The following is a 22,031-nucleotide window of genomic DNA, read 5'->3' as shown; positions in this document are numbered from 1 at the left end:
GGAGGAGTCCTCCTCCTCCCTGGCGGCCGGCGCACCCTTGAGGCCTTGTGCCTCAAGGCTAGCCCCTCCCCCTCCCTCCTATATATAGTGGTGGTTTAGGGCTTTTTGAGACACAACTTTGCCACGTGCAACTCTAGCCTATACCACACAGTTTCACCTCTAGATCAGATTTCTGCGGAGCTCGGGCGGAGCCCTGCAGGGGTAGATCATCACCACCACCGGAGCACCATCACGCTGCCGGAGAACTCATCTACTTCTCCGTCTTGCTTGCTCGATCAAGAAGACCGAGATCATCATCGAGCTGTACGTGTGCTAAACGCGAAGGTGTCGTCCTTTCGGAGCTAGATCGGAACGGATCATGGGACGGATCGTGGGACAGTTCGAGGGACGTGAAGACGTTCCACTACATCAACCGCGTTTCTTAATGCTTCCTGATGTGCGATCTACAAGGGTACGTAGATCCAAATATCCACTCGTAGATGGACATCACCATGATATGTCTTCGTGTGCGTAGGAAATTTTTTGTTTCCCATGCAACGTTCCCCAACAGATCCAACTAGTGGGGACAGTGATGGAAGTTGGATATCTTATAAAATGCCTAATTATGATTCTTGTTTTCTTTGGTCTTGCTGTTTTAGCAAAGATTCGGTGAATTATGATGTATCCAATGCCTTTGAAGAAAATAAAGAAATGTGTTTTCATGCCTGAAAATATAATGAAAATAACAGATTTTGCGGGCCGGCATGGGTGATGGCCTAGCGAACCCTGCGAATATCCTTTTATACGGGTCCATTTTGCGGGGTCTGCTCGGCCGCCGCCCACGCCGGCCCATAAAATTGTGTTTTCATGAACTGTAAATGGCTTTTGCGGCTTGGTTTTATACGGGGTCTGCTAGAGATGCTCTAAGGAAGTGAAAAGAGTTCGATACATTGTCTCAAAATAGTCCTTGTTTTTTTCGCACCCATGGCCATCCAAAGCAATGCTTCATTCTTGATGTGAGATAGCAAAACTGTCGGAGGGGCATTCTTGGGGTGGAAGGCGGGAGTATTCCTCTCCTCTCATTTCTAATGTGCAGGAGGTTAGCATGCTGAGTGAGGCCATAAATTTTTTAAGGACTTCATTAGGAAGCGGCGCGGCATATCAGTCTTTTGGTGCCGCGGCTGCCTTCATCAATTTTTTTGCATGCATGCAACATTACACATGTATGACATCATTAAATATTCTTTTGATTTTGTATCTTAAAAAAGATTTATTTCCCGTAATCTCAATTAATGATCCGCTTTCATGAGTGACTTTTTTACGACGAGATCTTTAAAACTAGATCCCATCTCGACATGTTTCGATAAATTTTGTTTTTATCAGTACTTGCCAAATTACTATCACTTACTTGTCACATTATTTATCACATAGTTCTCACATTAAATCAACTTGGTTATCAGGTTTATGAATGTGGGCATACCCTATTAAAAAACTTGATTCATTGTATTTGTGTTGGTTCATGTATTTACTTATTTATTGTTAGTGCTTTAATACCCAGTTTTTAGCTTCACATAACATTGCAATGCTTAAAAAGTATAAAATTATTGTTCCGGTAATTATGTATAATTTTTGTGACAACTGTACACCCATAAGATCACAAATATGATGATATAAATGTGGCAACTAGGAACGATGAAAAAAATTCAACGAAACATGTCAGCTTAGGATCTTATTTTGAATGTCTCGTCGAGACGAACCTAATGGTGAAAACGAATCTCCAATCAAAATATTAATCTGTGAGATAAATCATTTTAAAAATTTTAAAAAACATTTAATGCGATGATGTAAGCATGAGATAGAAGATTCTTGCATGTGTATGGGTTGTGCGAGCCGCCGCATGGGAGAGTTCTAGTGCGGCGCTTCTCGTTAGATTTTCCCTTTTTAATGGAGATGCTAGGATGAGACATGTTAAACCACCAATCCTTGATGGAGTGCTTCAAATGCCAAGTGGAGGTGTCACTATGGAGTTGGAGCCATTCCTTGTTCATATCCCAAAGACTGAGCATGAACCGGCACTTGAAAAAAAGGATAATTAGTTTTATGTCTCTAGTTGTGTTCCGTTCGGCTATTTTACCCCTAATTTTCAAAAGCCATCACTTCTGTCCAAGTCATTTCGCTCATTTTATGTTTTTGCTCTTTAGCTGCTTGACCCTCACTTTAAAATTTTCATAAAAAAATTCATACTAAATCAGAAAAATGTAAATTAGCTACCAAAATTTTCAAAAAAAACATCACCTATATATCAATGTCATTTGCATTCATGAAAAAAATGTTGGAAAGTGTCCATTCAAATTTTAGCCCTTATGATACCACCATGAACAGTAAAGTCTGAAACAATTCAAAAATCAAAAAGAAATTTGGTGACAATCCCAGACAGGCGCCAATGACGGAGGACGACTTGGTGGAATGGTGCTCCACACGGGTGGTGATCCATTGCACACCGAAAGACCTCAAGGGGGTCATCACTTTATGTTTATGGAAACTGTGAAAGCATCACAATGCAATTGTTTTTTTACGGCAAAACACCATCACTTCAAACAACATTGTGCAACATTGATCGTGAAGGTCGCGCGTGAAAGTCGGCGGGACTACTCAAGGATGACCTAAAGTTCCTTTATAGCGGATTATATAGACGAGCTAGTGGCGAGTAGTTGCTTTTATTACAGTGTAGCGTGAATGGTGTGAGACTCTTCTAAACCTTGTAATGACGTAAACTTTGTAAAGAGGTTCTTCACCCTTTTTTATAAAATATGATATGCACATTCGTGCATATTTAAAAAAATGATGACAAAGAATGACAAATGTGGAAGGTATTCTCATGGTACACCAACATGTCAAGGGGTCTGGTTGGAGCACCTCCTCGGTAATCTGCTCACATATTCAACTTAAAAATTCCCTTTTTTACTTAAATATTCCCTTCTTCAGTGCAGTCTCTTTTTTTAGAAAAGGAGGATGACCCCCGGCCTCTGCATCTGGAAGATGCATGCAACCATTTTATTAATTATTCATAAAGATCTTACAAAGCAATACATCAATATATCTGAAGCCGCCCTCTTGGCAATATCTGTCGCTACTCCTATCCAATGATGAAGGGAGGCAGAAAATGTGAGCCACATACCCAGACCTTTCACCTAGCCTAACATCTAAAGCCAGAGGCCCCGACCAAGCCACATACCGGGTCAGGGGCACAAACCGGTCCAACGCACCCTCATATGTCGTCGCCGCTGTTTTCCATCAATTCATCTTCAGAATAGTTACTGACGCATCGACCTTGCAAGGCCTGCCGTCGATGCCCCCACGGCGCCAGACAGCGCCTCCTCCCTACGCGCGCTCATCATCACGCATCCGTCGTCGAGACTTTGCTGCGCCTCGCCGCCGAGACTCCACGACGTCGATGTGTCACAGGGAACGCCGCTCCATCGTTGCAGTCTCTGATGTAATGATACCTTGTATAAGTAGGTTTGCTCCGGTGATGATGCACCCGATTCTTGCTCAAAGAAGTAGCAGATATGTTGTCTATGTTCAACACCACTTTGCCTGGATCTCTGGTTCAGAAAACTGCCGAGGAGACGCTCCAACCAGACCCCTTGACATGTTGGTGCACCTCCTTATAAGGTATTTTCTTTTGGATGTTGTTGAAGCATGACAAGAAGAGTGGTTCCTCGGCTCCAAGCAGACTTCAGTTTTGGACCTCCTTAAAAGGTATTCTTTTTCGGATGCTATTGAAGCATGACAAGAAGAGTGGTTCCCGCGCTCTCCTCCTTTACCAACAAAGCTCAGACCTATGTCATGCGTGCGTTTATTTTTTGTCGGTCAGAAATGAATAATTAATTCGTAACTAACTATTAGTGATTATCAGTCGCACTATGAATCGTGGTTGTTGTCGACTCGGGTCCAACACATGTCTTCTTACCACGACCACCAATACATTGAAAGCGTCGGCAATCATAGGTTTTTTTAAGGGGAGGCAACCATAGATTAGATCACATCCACTCTACCTCCTTATGCACAACCCACCGTCGTTCTACTTGTTGTTGTTGCTCCGACAATCTCATCCCGTCCACCGCATGCGTAACTGTATGGGAGAGCAAGCCTCCAGGACCCCGTCCTTTGCGATCTTGCATCGGAAGAAGGGAGATTAGGTTTCTAGGGAGCAGTCTATGAAGCGACTGCTTGCCAATGTTCATCTTCGTCGTTACATCGACTACGTCCTCCTCTTTGTCCGCTACATCGACTGCGTCCTCGTCTTCTCCGCCTGACACATCCCTCCAACAACCACGCCGACTCGTTGGGGTGGGGTGGGGTGGGTGGGGGGTGTGCAAAAACTTGCCAGCAGACAGAGGAAGGTTTCGACTTGGTGGCGGCGGCGAGAACCACAATAGGAGGTGCTGTGGCGCAGCTGCCGTGAGGACGATTTTTTGGATCCAAATACCTGAAAAAAGGTTATTCCGGCAGCTGCCAATTTAACATCGTCTGTTGTTGGAGATGCTCTTACCCCCCCCCCCCTTGGATTTTTTGTCTAAAAAGACCACTAGCTGAGTGCTATTGTCAAAAAAGACAACATGTGGTATGGAATGCCAGAAAAGACGCCCACATCTTATGACGGCAGGCGCGCCAGGTGACGTGTGGCACCTGCCGCCACGGGTCAAGACGGCTGGGCCCTGCCGCCACCAGGCGAGGCGGCCGGCCGCGCAGGTAGGACCTGTCGCCAACGCTCGAGACGGCCGACCAGGATGATGAGCATGGCCCGTCATGGGACAGGATGCATGGATGTATGGGGCATGGGATGCATGGGGCTACAACACGCACTTAGCCAGTCGTGGCGCTTGCTCGCTCGATACGCGGTGTGCAGCCTGCCGCCTCGAGCAGTGGCGGCAGGTCCCACCTGCGCAGCCGGCCCCTCGCCTGGTGGCGGCAGGGCCCAGCCGCCTCGACCCGTGGCGACAGGTGTCACGCGTCACGTAGCGCGCCTGCCGTCATAAAATGTGGGATTCTTTTCTGGCATTCCATACCACATGTGGTCTTTTTTAACAATAGCACTCGGCTAGTGGTTTTTTTTAGACAAAAAATCACCCCCCCAGCCGTTGGGGCGGCACATCCAGGTTGAGAGCCGTCCGCCTGATGCAACTCTCTCACCCATCCAGGTTGGGCTGCACCTCCAAGGCATGCTACGGCACCAGGTCGTGGTGGCTCCGGCTTCCGGAAAGTTGAACCAAAGACTTGGGCTTCGACCGCGGATGGGTGAGAGATTTGCCAGGAGCGAGACACGCTGGGTGAACCTAAATCTGAATTGCTTCCTCTTCAAATGGTAACCGTTCATTCTTCAAATGGTAACCTTGACAAGTGGCGTGAGTAAAAATATATAATAAATAGATGAAGTGTAGTAGGAATATCCAAGGAAACAACTGAATTTGACAAAAGCAATTCGCAAGACATGTCAGGTATAGAATGCCTTGTTTGGCGCGCTTGCTTCATTTTCCGCTTGGTGTTCATATTTAGAAAACTTGGATGTATCATCGGCATGCTGTACAAATCATCACTAGCATTATTTAGTTCTTTCATACAAGAAGTAGAAACAGCCTCCCCAGGTCTCTTGTCAAATCTGCTTAGCTACAAAATCTGACTAAATGCAGCCTACAGACAACAGGTTTCATCCTTTGTTTTACAAATAACAAGAACTCGCTCAGTGCAAATGCATTTAGACTGAATCCTGTCCGCAGACTTCCCTAAAAAAATTGCTGCCAAAGGGTGTCAACTCTCCAGCTTGGGGCAAAATTTTGAATTTGCAGAATTTATGTGATTGTGGTTCATCTTGTTTGATCATCCATTTCTGCATTCCAAAGGCAACATCATAAAAAAAACTGGATGTAGTAGAACAAAAAAAGAACATATCAAACTATTTTGCCGATGCATTTTAAAAAACTACACACGCCAATTGTTTGAGCCCTTTATGTGCTTGCAAATTTTCATGTAAAACCGATCAGTTGTGCGTCCTATGAAAGAAAACAAGTTTGGTTCGTAACTTTTTTGTTTTTTAGAACATGGGAATTCAGTTTATTTTTTACCAGGACAGAAAGGGCTCCTTTTTCATATTGTACAAGAAGACTATATGTACAAGTCCAAGAAACCACATGGCCACTAGTAACAGAGAAGTAAGGCCCGTAATTGCATGGCAATGTACCTGTTAGATCGACTGTTTAGGGCCCCTCCAGCAGAGTAGGTTCGAACCAAACCCAGAAGAAGTCTTGATGGACCTGCAGGAGAAACAATGAGCATGGTGCTTCAGGGTTAAAACAAAAACGAGTATGGTGCTGCACTGTAAAATCAGTTCTCTGAATACACATTTACCGTCGAATATGTATTAATGAAGTCAAAACACTTTTAAGAAATATCAAGGACTTTTAGATAACTTACAAGTCTTCATCTCTTGAACCGTAAGTAGCTCGTGAATTTGATCTTGGACACTGCTCATAGGGCCCATATGTGCAGAAATATGTATCGAATTCTTTCTTAGGTAGGAAACCCATTTTGTTGTGTGGCTGGATCCTGAAACAGATTGTGTGTGCTGCATCCGACGAGAAGAACCTCTTTTGAAGCTTCAATGTTCGTGAGAAGCAATTCGGCTGAAGGTCGGGCTCCTGGATGCTATCGAAACGACCCTGCTCACTTGCGCCCTTGGAGTAGTTAGTCTCCGACCTACATGTCCTTGTCAGGTCATCGGTCATGGATCTGTTTGATGTCAAGGTGCTCCGGGCATCGTCCTCGGAGCCATGAACTGTTGGCTTAGAATCAACTCGTTGCACGATGAATGGCGATGGCTGCTGGCTAGAGGAGTAGCCTTTGAGAGGTGTTTCTCTTGCTCCATGCCTCACAGGTTCATCTTCATCTGTCACTGTTGAATCTGATAGCTCTTGCTTTCGCCCCGAGCAGCCGAGCAGGCTGAATGAGTGCCTCTTTGACCTTGCATCTTTCCTTGCTGCACACGGGACAAGTTTGAATCTGATTTCCACATTGAACCCGAGAACATGCTGTAGTACTCCTTGTATCAGGCTCTGCATTTTCTCTGCCCTTGATAGATGATCCGGGTGACTAAATCCAACTTCAGCTATAGCCACCTCTGAGAATGTTTTCACGTTTAATGTGTCATAATCAGCACACACCTATGGGAAGGCTAAAATAAAGAAAAACATGGCACGCATGAATTACCTTCGGTAACATGGACTGATGATAGGATCCCTTCTTTCTTGAGAAAACTTTTGGCTGACCTTGATTGACACTTCCCAATGGCTCTCCTCCAGATGTTTTCAAGCTTCAGCCGTCTACAGTGTCTCTCAGAACAGTTGGACTTGTTGCTGTTACACGCATCGCAGAAATTGGAGCTTGAGTTTACCTTGGATACCCAATCATCTGCACATAACATCAGAAATATTATACTGCCATTCTGTACAGGGACCAGTACACATAATATGTTTTGAGTGTGCTTACCTGTATATCCTGTTGCTGAACGTGCATGCATGTCATTTGTTTCTGCTACTATGTCAGATTCAGCGCTGCCAAACTGCAAAAGTGCAACAGTAACCCAAGTGGCCTTGTTTCTTGATGTCCTCAACTGTTTTTCAGCTTCTGACAGTATTTTCAGTGCATGTCTTAGTTTCTCTATACCAACATCTGCCACTGCAAGATCATTGGAAAATAGTAAGGGTAAATAAACTTGGTGGGACAGAAGGGTGTGTGGATAGCAAATTTCATATTCAAAATGCATTGGTTATCACAACATGCCATACCATTACTGATTTGACAATATACGTAGATGATAGAAAAAATGAGAACACAAATCATTTCATATTATCATTGATGCACTGAGCCTACAGTCGTTAATGATAATATGTTAGAAAAGAAACATTCAAGGAAAGAATACATACACGCATATCTTCCCAAGAAACTTTTGCTGACTTCAGTGACTGCAGATTGACATCGTCCTGAGAGAATGTCCATAATAAGGTTTGCCAGCTGAGAGACCAGCTGCAGAGGATCAACTGATGACGCCATAAGTTCCCGAGCTCGTCTAACCGTATTAGTTGTGTCCGACGACAGTGCTAGATCAAGCAATTCAATCAACTCATCATCAGACACCAATCCTACCTGCAAATAACAAATGTAGAAACATTATTATACTGTGTAACTGGCAATAGTAATTACTGTAGGTAGTACTACTCACAAGTTCATGCACAAGAGAAATTGTGACCCTCTTCCCAAGCAAACTAAGTTGATCCAGCATTATTTCAGCGTCTCTAAGAGAACCATTAGACTTTGCAGCAATGAAATGCAATGCATCATGGTCAAATTCTAGCCCTTCATCTATGCAGATTCTCTCCAACCTGTGGACAATATCTGCAACCTTTATCTTTGGAAAATGGAACTTCTGGCAATATGTGACGGAAGTGCGAGGCAAGCTATCTAGATCAGAAGTAATCATAATGTAGACAGTATGCCGGTATGGCTCATCAAGACTCTTCACTATTGCTGACCAGGCATCTTCTAGCAACAGATGGCATTCATCAACTATGAAAACCTTGAAGCGTGACGAGTATGGGACAAGAGATGCACTCTTGAGAAGTGCCTTTACGCGACCCAAGCGATCCATTTTTGATGCATCAATTTCTTTTACATCTCTGCTCCTCCCAGAGAAGAGAATGACACACTCTTTACAGAACCCACACGGCCTTTGCTCTTCCAGAGAGAGGCAATTTAGAGCAGCGGCAAAAATGCGTGCCGTAGACGTCTTTCCTGTACCCCTGGGGCCATGGAACAAGTACATTGGAGCAATCTTTCCTTTGCAAGAGGAATACAAGAGGGACTGAGCAACCACATTGAGGCCAATCAGTTCACTGAACGATCGAGGGCGAAATTTCTGGCTTAAACACCTTGGTGTCTCAGTGTATGGTACATTTTCTTGGAATGGCACCTCAGTCCCCTCTGGGGATAAGAGAGGTTGCTCTGGACCATCACTATCGGAGTAAAGATCGCGGTACTTTGATGCTCCTGACCAGCAGTAGCTTATACCGCATCCGCTGAAATTTGATCCTACAACATCATTCGACCTCACTCGTGTGTCCTCAGTTCCATGCCCTAATGTGCTTCTTCTCGACCCAACTGAGCGCGCTTCACTGGCAGACATACAAGGGCTGCCGGCGTGGCTCATTGCAGCAGAAGACTTGCCCTTGAATTTGGAACGCCTTTTCACTTCTTCCTCGCTCTTCTCCGGCAACGCCCGTTCATAGGAATTCACCTCCTCCTCTTCCTTCTCCTCCACTACGTTGGTTACTATATTGTTTGCCAGCTGCCTAAGAGAGCTATGATTAGAGTGGTTAGAATCCACCGACTTCCTGTGACCATCTCCGCGGACACGATGAACTTGCTTGTTTCTTGGTGGGTTTAAGCCTCTGATCCTGACAACAGAGGATTTCCTGTAAGATGCAGTTCTTGCATTTGGTGCCCGGAAGCTTCGCTCTGACCCCATGGTAGCTTGGGCTTCCAAATCCACATCCTCTTCAATCAAATGATGGTGTGCTGACCTGCTTCCTTCCATCATGGCTCCATTGCTAGAAGCAGTCTCCCAGATCATACTGTCAGAAGGAGATGCATACTTGCTCATAGAGTTTGTTGCTGGATCCCGCAGCGACCTCACTCGCTTGAGCTGCACCAAGGTTCTTGACAGTGGAACATCTACCGAGACGGAGTGGCGCCTCAAGTCCGCCATTATGAGTACTATGTCTTACACAGCAGCAATGCCTGATTATAGTTCAGTTCTGTCTGTTTCCTTGAATATGACTGCTTCCATTATAACGGCATCGCAGGAACCTGAAGTAATTCAGAAACAAGAACAGTAAAAACGCTGAGATTATAAAGTTTATTTTGATTTCTCCATGCAAAGGAAACAATGAGATGCCTGAATCTTGCAAACACATCTTCGAAAAGTAATAAATGGACATTGACATTTCCAAAGATAAATTGAGGCCCTACAACAGTCAAATCCGGGACCCCAAGATAGGATGATTGTAATAGTAACCCTGGAGCATTTATATACACAAGCAGAAGAAGATTGCAAAGCTAAACCCGGGCCCCAAGTTGAGACAGATGCACGAAAGAGAATAGGGTTGAAGACTATCTTATTATGAGCATTTCTATGCAGATTGAAGGAAAGAAGGTGGCAACCCGAAAATGCTCCATTCCGGAATACTACCAAGCGAAATGAAATGGACCGAAGAATCGGCCGTCACTTCTTCTATTCACTGAAAGAACATAAAGTAAAAAAAAAGCAGTACATGAATAATCCACACATCCTCTGCTTTTCTAACAAACATGACCACTGAAAAGAAAGAATGTGGAGAAAACAGAAGCCAAAAAGGGTCAAATCCTGGCCGACCTCGCCGGCACCCAACCGTATCGGTATGTACAAGCAGCAGTCATCAAACTCAAATCCAGAGCAATGGAAGCAGCCATCTGGGACTACAAAAATGGGCCAAATCTCGGACCCATTCCCCATCCAGCAAACACCTCCATTTCTATAAATAAATAAAATCCAACTAACACCCGGTAAATATCACAGAGCACATAGTCCTCCTGTCGTAAACACACGAGATGTAAAAAGGAAAAAAAAAAACAAGATGTAACGAGGCAGAACTGAGCCAAAAAGAGATGCTCCGCTTCATTACCTCATTGGCTATCAACCGCATTGCAAGAACCGCAAGATCCAGAACGAGATGGAAGAACAAAATGAAGGCACTCACAAGAGCTGGAGCGGCCAGGAACAGGGAGACGGTCGTCGGGAGCAGGGGTGGCAGGGAAAGAAAGGGATAATGGCTTCTCACCATAGGGGCCTGGTCGAAGCCTCGGCGTATGCACGGCTGGGTACGAGATCACGGACGCGGCACGGACAGCGGCGGCGGCGGCGGCGGCGGTGACCGCACCCGCACGGCAAGAAAGAAGGAAAGAAAGAGAAAACAGGCAGGTCTCGACGCGAGTGAGGTCCTCTGGTACTCTGCGAGTACAATTAGCTTTAGCTCCGCAGAGCGCAGCTGCAGGAGAGAGAGTGAGACATGGTGGCCGTGAGCAACGGGCAGCGTGGTCACGTGCTCCGTGGCAGGATGGGCAAGAAAAGGCTCAGGTTGAGGGGTTAAAGAAATGCTGCGTCGCAGCGGTCGCTGTGATGGTGTCCGTGGCCGTGGCCATGGGTGTGGTGTGGGGCACTGGGCCGTAGGGGTCCTGCCCTGCTCTGCCTGCCTCGGTGCCGGTGGCGTTTCCGTGGTTTGGCTCCACGGCGGAGGGCGGTGTCGCAGCCCTGCAGTGCACAGTGCACTTGCGGCGGGGGAGAGGAGAAGGGGGGAAGAGAGAAAGGCCGATAGCCTTTTCTGTTTGCTTCTCTTTAACGGCGAGGTGGTGCCGCTCTTCTATGACCTCTCTGTTACGCGGAATTGCCAACGGCACCACGGGCGACCGCTAGCGGAGCCCTTGCTTCCAATACGCCATACTGGCAGGGTCCAGACCTCAAGCTTCCACGGGTCAACGAATTTCTTGTACTACTCCATCACAGCTGCCATGACGAGACAGGACTGCGAGACGAGGGGGGAGAAGCTATCGTTTTGCGTCGTGTCGAGCGTGACTACCGCACGGTCCCCGAGATCTCGGCCCGGAGAAAATGCGCGCCGTAGATGTAGCAGGAAGTTTTCTTCGAGAAGGGCGAGAGCAAGTGAAAAATTCTTTATTTGACGTGTACCGCTGTCTGGCTTTTTGGACCGTGATGAAAGGCTAGAAGAGAGGGTGACGCTGCGGTTGAGCCCTAGGGTATAGGGTAGCAGACTAGCAGGGGAGGAGTATCGCAAGGCGTCCAATCAACATCCGGCCTCATGTCATGGATGGATGGATGGATGGAAAGCTCTTGCACTTTCTTGGCAGGAAAATTACCCAAGGATATAAAATGCAGTGTGTACGATTTTTAAATCATGCTGGATAATTGCGCGTGCGTTACAGTATAGGCATGGATATTTTAGTAGGTTGGTCTACGACTCATCTGCTCGTATCGGTGTGACGGCGTTAAAAATTGTCTGTCCAAGGCACATTTAGATGTCCTCTCAATCCAAGTATAAAGAAAAAATATGAAAGATAAAAGAGAATGCTTGCATGAATTTTAGTGTAAAATCAATGACATAAAATTGAGATGTGCAATACTAGCAAAACTATAAAAGATAAGATTTTGTTTGTAAACTTATTTGCTAGTATTTAGAGAAACTCCAACGCGTCGACCCATTTCGTCCGCGTGCGTCCGTTTGGGTCGCGACGGACAGAAAAGTTGGTGTGGACACGAGAGCAATCCAACACCTACTCCTTCCCCTGGCCCGTTAGTCGGTGGCACATTGGTCATCCTCTCCCATTCCATATCGATAGCAAACCCTTGCCCGTCTCCGTCGCGTCATCGTCGTCGCCCATTTGCCGGTGTCGACACACCTCCCCCAACGTCGCCACCTCGCCGCCGCCACCGTCTCGCCGCCTGGACTTCTCCAGGCCAGCCACCTGGTCCAAGGGAGGCGCGCGTCTCTTCGCCAGTCAGCTCCTTCGACGACGCGTGCAAGTTGTTCGACAGTTTGCCAAGGTATAAAATGAACTCCGCCGACGAGTTCTTTGTCCAGAATTTCCTTTGCGACTCCGACGATTCCTCGTCCGATGAGGAGAAGGAGATCTTGGTTGCCGTGTTGGTCCATCATCACCTTAATAGTCAGCGGTCGTTGTTCCGTGGCTCGATCTCGGGACGCCTTCCAGCGTTGAATCTTAACCGAGAGAGCGGTCATTTTCTTCTTTGGAATGACTACTTTGACACAACCAACCCGTCGTTCAAACATCATAAATTTCACGCGGCGTTTCTGTATGGCTAGGCATGTTTTCAACCGTATTAGAGAGAGGGTGGTCGGATACGATAACAATTTCGAGTGCAAAGAGAACGCCCTTGAAAAGATTGGCTCCCCATCTTATCAGAAATGCACTGCAGCCATCCAGATGCTTGCATATGGAGATGCCCGGTGATCTCACTGATGAATACGTCTGTATGAGCGAGTCTACATGCTTAGAGTCCATGTACAGGTTCTGCAAGGCTGGGATTGTTGTGTTTGTCCCTGAGTACTTGAGAGAGCCGACTCCTCAATATACAACCCGCTTGTTGGCGATGAATGCCAGCAACGGCTTCCCAAGGATGCTTGGCAGCATAGACTGCATCCACTGGGAGTGGAAGAACTGCCGTACTGTTTGGCAAGGGCAGTATAAGGGCCATGTCAGGGATTGCACTGTCATACTTGAGGTCATGGCCTCACAAGATCTCTCGATCTAGCACTCTTTCTTCGGCATGGACGGATCACATAATGATACCAATGTGCTTCAACAGACGGCAACAGCCCACCGGCGAATGTTACCATAAACGGCCACAACTACGACAAAGTATACTACCTAGGTGGCGGTGTCTATCCTTAGTGGACCACTATTGTGAAGACAACCCCCCACCGTGTCGGAGAGAAGAGGAAAAGATTTTCCCAAGATCAGGAGAATGCTAGAAAGGACGTCGAGCGTGCCTTTGGTGTTTTCCAATCTTTATGGGGCATCGTTCGGTACCCTGCTAGGACCTAGAGCACCAAGAAGCTGTGGGAGGTGATGACATCTTGTGCAATTATGCATAATATGATCGTAGAAGATGAGCGTCCGGAACGTATCTACGATCAAGGGTTTCAGTTTCGGGGTGAGAATGTTGTGCCTCAACATGGAGGGAGCGGCAACGTTTGAACAGTTCACCCAATTTCATTATGAAATGCGTGATGGGGAAACTCACATGCAACTGCAAAATGATTTGGTTGAGCATATGTGGGATCATGTTGGCAACCAATAGATGTATCTTTTTTATATGCATTTGAGACAATTTAATTTCTATTCGGTTTGTAAAACTATACTTATTTAATTGAAAACTATGCTTTATTTGGTTGTGAAACTATGCTATTCTTTTATATCTCTGCTTGTCAAATAATGCAAAATGTGTGCATATTTATTAAAAAGGGCGCTAAGCCGGCCATGCCTGCAAATATGGGTCGCGGGCGTTGGGCGCACTGTCGACCCAAATGTTAAACAGGGCAGACGTCGAGCGGGCGGTTGACCCAAATGGACAAAAAGGGGACAAAAGTACCATCATTTGGGTCGGCGCATTGGAGTTGCTCTTAGGCCAACTCAAACAGCTCCGTTTTAGCTTAAACGGACAAAGGACACGATCCAACGCACGACCGCGTAAATAGTGTTTGTTTCGTGTCCTGGTTTGCATCCATTTGGACAACGAATGGACGCACACGCACCCGCCTCTCGTCCGTGTCGGACCCGCGTAGCAGCCGACTACCTACCTCCCACCGCCCAAATTAACTTTGCATGCATGGGAGGGCCCGCTTGTCAGCCACTCAGCTGTCCCGGTCGTTGTTCTTCTTAATGTGGATCACAAAACTATCTGTTACCGATAATTTCAGTGCTTGTAGAGAATAAGTTACTGAAAACCTCTTGTCATTTCCTTCTGCTCCTTGTTGGGTTCGACACTCTTACTTATCAAAAAGACTACGATAAATCCCCTACACTTGTGGGTCATCAATCTGACACTACTTTCAAGAGTGCTTGGTCAGCGTAGCATCTGATGTACCCGTGAATGATATAATCCATAACAAGGACACCACGGGACGCATAGCTAAATGGGTCATATAGCTCTTATCTTTTGAAATCACTTACAAGCCACGTCGAGCTATTAAATCTCACATGTTGGCTGATGATACGTCTCCAACGTATCTATAATTTTTTATTGTTCCATGATATTATATCATTTGTTTTGGATATTTTATATGCATTAATATGTTATATTATATTATTTTTGGGACTAACCTATTAATCTAGAGCCTAGTGCCAGTTTATGTTTTTTCCTTGTTTTTGAGTATTGCAAATAAGGAATATTAAATGGAGTCCAAACGGAATAAAACCTTCGGAATGATTTTCTTGGACCAGAGGAAACATGCCAGACCTGGAGAAGGGGGTAGGAGACCTGCCAGGAGATGACAACCCTGCAGGGCGCGCCCTAGGGGGGCGCCCTGGCTTGTGGGCCCCCTGCAGGCCTCCTAACCCTAATATTCATCCTATAAACTCCCAAATATTCCCCCAATACCATAACAACACCAAAAAATACTTTTCCACCGTCGGGAGCTTTGTTCCCGTGAGATCCAATCTCGGACACTTTTTCGGTAATCTGCCGGACGGGGATTCGATCACGGAGAGCATCTACATCAACTCCATTGCCTCTCCGATGATGCGTGAGAGTCCACACAGACCTAGGGGTCCATAGCTAGTAGCTAGATTGCTTCTTCTCTCTCTTCGTTCTTCAATACCATGTACTTCATGATCTTTATGGAGATCTATCCAATGTAATACTCTTTTGCGGTGTGTTTGTCGAGGTCCGGTGAATTGTGGGTTTATGTTCAGATTATCTATGAATATTATTTGAATTTCTCTGAATTCTTATATGCATGATTTCATATCTTAGCAAGTCTCTTCGAGTTATTGGTTAGGTTTGGTCAACTAGATTGGTAATTCTTGCAATGGGAGAAGTGCTTAGTTTTGGGTTCAATCTTGCGGTGTCCTCACCCAGTGACAAAGTAGGGGTAGCGAGGCACGTATTGCATTGTTGCCATCGAGGATAAAAAGATGGGGTTTTCATCATGTTGCTTGAGTTTATCCCTCTACATCATGTCATCTTACCTAATGTGATACACTGTTCTTCATGAACTTAATACTCTAGATGCAGCCACGAGTCGATCGATGTGTGGAGTAATAGTAGTAGATGCAGAATTGTTTCGGTCTACTTGACACGGACGTGATGCCTATATGCATAATCATTGCCTTGGATATCTTCATAATTTTTCTCTTTTCTATCAATTGCTCGACAGTAACTTGTTCACCCACCGTATTATTTTCCTTCATGAGAGAAGCCTCTAGTGAAACCTATGGCCCCTCGGTCTATTTTCCATATTATACTTTCAGATTTATAAACCAAAAATACCAAAAATATATTGCTGCCATTTATTTACTTTGTTTTACTTTTAGTTCTAGCAACCTTTTATATCTATCTCTATCAGATCTTATCCTTGCATATAACCGTGAAGGGATTGAGAACCCCTTTTTAGCGCTGGGTGCAAGTGTTTGATTGTTTGTGTAGGTGCTAAGATTGGTGCCTTGCTTGTTCCTCCTACTGGATTGATACCTTGGTTCTCAACAAAATGAGGGAAATACTTATCTACTTTGTTGCATCACCCTTTCCTCTTCAAGGGAAAACCAACGCAAACTCAAGAAGTAGCATGTAGGATTTTTGGCGCCGTTGTCGGAGAGGATACTTAGCAAGATCAAGCCTACCAAGTACCCATCACACAATCATCTCTTGCATTTACTTTATTTGCCATTTGCCTCTCGTTTTTCTCTCTCCCACTTCCAAAATGATTTTTCAGAAAATACCAAAAATAAAACACCCTTCTTCAGTTCGTCTTTTCGTTTGATTGCTTGTGTGCTAGATTGCTTGCTTTGTCACAATGACTCAAGAGAATACCATGTTATGTGATTTTCCACTACTAATAATGATGATTTTATTAGTACTCCGACTGCTCCCGCCACTAGTGCGGAATCTTATGAAATTAATGCCGCTTTGCTCAACCTTGTTATGAAAGAACAATTTTCTAGCCTTCCTAGTGAAGATGTTGCATCCCATCTAAATACTTTCATTGAGTTGTGTGATATGCAAAATAAGAAAGATGTGGATAATTAAATTGTTAAATTGAAGCTATTTCTTTTCTCACTAGGAGATCGTGCTAAAACTTGGTTTTCATATTTACCTAATAATAGTATTGATTCGTGGAATAAGTGTAAAGATGCTTTTATTTCCAAATACTTTCCGCCCGCTAAGATTATCTCCCTTAGGAACGATATAATGAATTTTAAGCAACTTGATCATGAGCATGTTGCACAATCTTGGGAGAGGATGAAACTAATGATTAGGAATTGCCCCACGCACGGTTTGAGTTTATGGATGATTATACAATTTTTTTATGCGGGGTTGAATTTTCCTTCTAGAAATCTTTTAGATTCCGCCGCGGGTGGTACTTTTATGGAAATCACATTAGGAGAAGCTACTAAATTCCTAGATAATATTATGGAAAATTACTCTCAATGGCATACCGATAGATCTCCTACTAGTAAAAAAGTGCACGCCATTGAAGAAATAAATATTTTGAGTGAAAAGATGGATGAATTGATGAAATTGTTTGCTACTAAGAGTGCTCCTATTTATACGAATGATATGCATTTGTCTTAATTGATTGAAAATAATAATGAATCTATGGATGTGAATTTTTTGGTAGGAACAATTTTGGCAATAACGCGGATAGAGGGAATTTCAATCCTAGGAAGTTTCCTAGTAATTCCTCTAACAATTATGGTAATTCCTACAACAATTCTTATGGAGATTATAATAAGATTCCCTCTGATCTTGAGAATAATATTAAAGAATTTATTAGCTCGCAAAAAGGTTTAAGTGCTATAATTGAAGAAAAATTCCTCAAGATTGATGATTTGGCTTGGAACATAATAGAATTTCTCTTGAGATTGATTCTTTGAAAATTAGATCTATTCCACCCAAACATGATATTAATTAGTCTTTAAAAGCTATGAGAATTTCTATTGATGAGTGTAAGGGAAGAACCGCTAGAATACATGCACCGCGTCAATGGCTTGAAAAGGTGTTTTTCGTCATAATAATGATGAAGATATTAAAGTGATTGATGTGACTCCTATTGAATCTTTGTTTTCTAATATAAATCTTGAAAAGGATGGGACTGGAGACGAGTCCACTTTAGTTAAAAGGTGTCCCAATGATTCGGAGTTTATAGATCTTAATGCTAAAATTGATAAAAGTGGGATTGAAGAGGTCAAAACTTTAAATAGAAATGAACCCACTCTTTTGAATTTCAAGGACTTTAATTATGATAGTTGTTCTTTGATTGATCGTGTTTCCTTGTTGCAATCCATGTTGAATTCTCTGCATGCTGATAATCAAAATAAAGCTTTTACTAAACGTATTGTGGATGCTATGATGAAATCTTTTGAAGAAAAACTTGAGTTGGAAGTTTCTATACCTAGAAAGCTTTATGATGAGTGGGAGCCTACTATTAAGATTAAATAAATATTATGAGTGCCATGCTTTGTGTGATTTCAGTGCTAGCCTTTCCACGATTCCAAATACTTTATGTGATGTGTTAGGATTCCGTGAATTTGATGATTGCTCTTTAAATTTGCATATAGCAGATTCTACAATTAAGAAACCTAAGGGAAGGATTAATGATGTTATTATTGTTGCAAATTGGAAATATGTGCCCGTAGATTTCATTGTTCTTGATATAGATTGCAATCCTACATGTCCTATTATTCTTGGTAGACCTTTCCTTAGAGCGATTGGTGCAATTATTGATATGAGGGAAGGAAATATTACATTCCAATTTCCATTAAGGGAAGGCATGGAGAACTTTCCTAGGAAGAAAATAGAATTACCTTATGAATCTATTATGAGAGCTACTTATGGATTGCATACCAAAGATGACAATACCTAGATCTGTTGCATTATGCCTAGCTAGGGGCGTTAAACAATAGCGCTTGTTGGGAGACAAACCAATTTTATTTTTATGCTTTTCTTTTTTGCTTCTATTTTTGAGTGCCGCACACATTATTACCTCTATAATAATTTTGTTTTCTTGTTTTAATTATTGTTTTATCCAAGTAAGACCTTTGGGATGGTCTACGGTGTTTGCAAATTGATTTTGCTGAAAACAGAAACTTTTTCTCTCAATCCAGGAATTTTGTAAATTCACTGGAACGTGATTTTGGTCTGAACTTTTTACACAAGATTGGTGTACAGATTTCCCTAATTTTCCTATTTTTTCATAAGTTTTGGAGTTACATAAGTATTGGAAGTTTATAGATTTCTACAGACTTTTCTGTTTTTGACAGATTCTGTTTTCTTTGTGTTGTTTGCTTATTTTGATGAATCTATGGGTTGTATCGGGGGGTATGAACCATGGAGGAGTTGGAATACAGTAAATATTACACCAATATAAATAAATAATGAGTTCACAACAGTACCTAAAGTGGTGATTTATTTTTCTTAGACAAACGGATCTCATGAGTTTTCTGTTGAATTTTGTGTTGTGAAGTTTTCAAGTTTTGAGTAAAGATTTGATGGACTATGGAAGAAGGAGTGGCAAGAGCCTAAGCTTGGGGATGACAAAGGCACCCCTAGCCATATTCAAGTATACCAAAGAGCCTAAGCTTGGGGATGCCCTGGAAGGCATCCCCTCTTTCGTCTTCAATCCATCGATAAATTTACTTGAGGCTATATTTTTATTCACCACATGATATGTGTTTTGCTTGGAGCGTCTTGTATGATATGAGTCTTTACTTTTAGTTTGCCACAATGATCCTTGCTGAACACATCTTTTGAGAGAGACACACTGAATTGTGCATTTATTAGAATACTTTATGTGCTTCACTTATATCTTTTGAGCTAGGCAATGTTGCTCTAGTGCTTCACTTATATCTTTTAGAGCACGGTGGTGTTTTATTTTATAGAAATTAGTAAACTCTCGTAGCTCACTTATATTATTTTGAGAGTCTCTTTAAACAGCATGGTAATTGGTTTAGGTTATCAATATAGTGCTAATATAATGGGCATCCAAGAGGGATATAATAAAAACTTTCATATTAATTGCATTGAATATGATGAGAAATTTGATTCCTTGCATATAGTTTTGAGATATGAAGATGGTAATATGAGAGTCATGCTAGTAAATAATTGTGAATTGGAAGAAATACTTGTGTTAAAGCTTTTTATTCCTGTAGCATGCACGTATGATGAACCGTTATGTGATGAAGTCCGAGCATGATTTGTTTAATGATTGTCAACCTTTGTGTGGAGGTCGGGATCGCGTGATGGTTAACTCCTACCGAGCATGCATCTAATATTTTGCTTCAATAACTAATAGGCTTTTGCAATAATTATGTGAGTTCTTTATGACTAATGTTGAGTTCATGGATTATACCCACTCTCACCTTCCACCTTTGCTAGCCTCTCTAGTACCTCGCAACTTTCACTAGTACATTAAACCCACCTTGTTGGAATTATGCCCTAGAGGCAATAATAAATATAGTTATTATCATAATTCCTGTATCAAGATAATCGTTTATTATCCATGCTATAATTGTATTGAATGAAGACTCATTTACATGTGTGGATACATAGACAAAACACCGTCCCTAGCAAGCCTCTAGTTGGCTAGCCAGTTGATCAAAGATAGTCAGTGTCTTCTGATTATGAACAAAGTGTTGTTGCTTGATAACTGGATCACGTCATTAGGAGAATCACGTGATGGACTAGACCCAAACTAATAGACGTAGCATGTTGATCGTGTCATTTTGTTGCTACTGTTTTCTGCGTGTCAAGTATTAATTCCTATGACCATGAGATCATATAACTCACTGACACCGGAGAAATGCTTTGTGTGTATCAAACGTCGCAACGTAACTGGGTGACTATAAAGATGCTCTAGAGGTATCTCCGAAGGTGTTAGTTGAGTTAGTATGGATCAAGACTAGGATTTGTCACTCCGTGTGAACGGAGAGGTATCTCGGGGCCCACTCGGTAATACAACATCACACACAAGCCTTGCAAGCAATGTAACTTAGTGTAAGTTGCGGGATCTTGTATTACGGAACGAGTAAAGAGACTTGCCGGTAAACGAGATTGAAATAGGTATACGGATACTGACGATCGAATCTCGGGCAAGTAACATACCGAAGGACAAAGGGAATGACATACGGGATTATATGAATCCTTGGCACTGAGGGTCAAACGATAAGATCTTCGTAGAATATGTAGGATCCAATATGGGCATCCAGGTCCCGCTATTGGATATTGACCGAGGAGTCTCTCGGGTCATGTCTACATAGTTCTCGAACCCGCAGGGTCTGCACACTTAAGGTTCGACGTTGTTTTATGCGTATTTGAGTTATATGGTTGGTTACCGAATGTTGTTCGGAGTCCCGGATGAGATCACGGACGTCACGAGGGTTTCCAGAATGGTCCGGAAACGAAGATTGATATATAGGATGACCTCATTTGATTACCGGAATGTTTTCGGAGTTACCGGGAATGTACGGGGAATGACGAATGGGTTCCGGGAGTTCATCGGGGGGGGGGGGGGGGCAACCCACCCCGGGGAAGCCCATAGGCCTTGAGGGTGGCACACCAGCCCTTAGTGGGCTGGTGGGACAGCCCAAAAGGGCTCTATGCGCCAAGAAGAAAAAATCAAGAGAACAGAAAAAAAAGGAGGAGGCGGGAAGGAAGGGGGACTCCCTCCCACCAAACCAAGTCCAACTCGGTTTGGGGGGGGGAGTCCTCCCCCCTTGGACTCGGCCGACCCCCTTGGGGCTCCTTGAGCCCCAAGGCAAGGTCCCCTCCCTCCCACCTATATATACGGAGGTTTTAGGGCTGATTTGAGACGACTTTCCCACGGCAGCCCGACCACATACCTCCACGGTTTTTCCTCTAGATCGCGTTTCTGCGGAGCTCGGGCGGAGCCCTGCTGAGACAAGGTCATCACCAACCTCCGGAGCGCCGTCACGCTGCCGGAGAACTCTTCTACCTCTCCGTCTCTCTTGCTGGATCAAGAAGGCCGAGATCATCGTCGAGCTGTACGTGTGCTGAACGCGGAGGTGCCGTCCGTTCGGTACTAGATCGTGGGACTGATCGTGGGATTGTTCGCGGGGCGGATCAAGGGACGTGAGGACGTTCCACTACATCAACCGCGTTCACTAACGCTTCTGCTGTACGATCTACA

General features: G+C 43.9%; 1 protein-coding gene across 2 annotated transcripts; it reads right to left on the bottom strand.

Moving 5' to 3' along the window:
* Positions 1 to 5,481: 5,481 nt before the first annotated feature.
* On the bottom strand, positions 5,482 to 11,453 carry LOC123427037 (protein STICHEL-like 2). 2 transcript variants are annotated; one of them, XM_045110969.1, is made up of 8 exons: positions 10,755 to 11,453; positions 8,258 to 9,900; positions 7,962 to 8,181; positions 7,525 to 7,713; positions 7,246 to 7,446; positions 6,454 to 7,156; positions 6,221 to 6,293; positions 5,482 to 5,869 (listed from the first exon to the last, which is right to left on the bottom strand). In XM_045110969.1, the coding sequence occupies exons 2-7, from the start codon at positions 9,797 to 9,799 to the stop codon at positions 6,224 to 6,226; spliced, it is 2,925 nt and encodes a 974-aa protein (XP_044966904.1). In that variant the 5' UTR covers positions 9,800 to 9,900; positions 10,755 to 11,453; the 3' UTR covers positions 5,482 to 5,869; positions 6,221 to 6,223. The 2 variants fall into 2 exon arrangements, with proteins under 2 accessions (XP_044966904.1, XP_044966905.1); XM_045110970.1 differs by having other exon boundaries at positions 10,911 to 11,453.
* Between the last annotated feature and the right edge of the window lie 10,578 nt (positions 11,454 to 22,031).

This window comes from Hordeum vulgare, chromosome 2H, assembly GCF_904849725.1.
Source record: "Hordeum vulgare subsp. vulgare chromosome 2H, MorexV3_pseudomolecules_assembly, whole genome shotgun sequence".
Classification (NCBI taxonomy): Eukaryota; Viridiplantae; Streptophyta; class Magnoliopsida; order Poales; family Poaceae; genus Hordeum; species Hordeum vulgare.
This window is presented reverse-complemented; position numbering and strand designations above follow the sequence as displayed.

Excerpts from the sequence above, each read along its gene's own strand:
- LOC123427037 (XM_045110969.1), bottom strand. The coding sequence starts at position 9,799 with ATGGCGGACTTGAGGCGCCACTCCGTCTCGGTAGATGTTCCACTGTCA. Across the intron at positions 7,157-7,245 it reads ATCAGTCCATGTTACCGAAG|AGGTGGCTATAGCTGAAGTT; the intron begins GTAATTCATGCG and ends AAACATTCTCAG. Across the intron at positions 6,294-6,453 it reads GGTTCAAGAGATGAAGACTT|GTCCATCAAGACTTCTTCTG; the intron begins GTAAGTTATCTA and ends TTTCTCCTGCAG.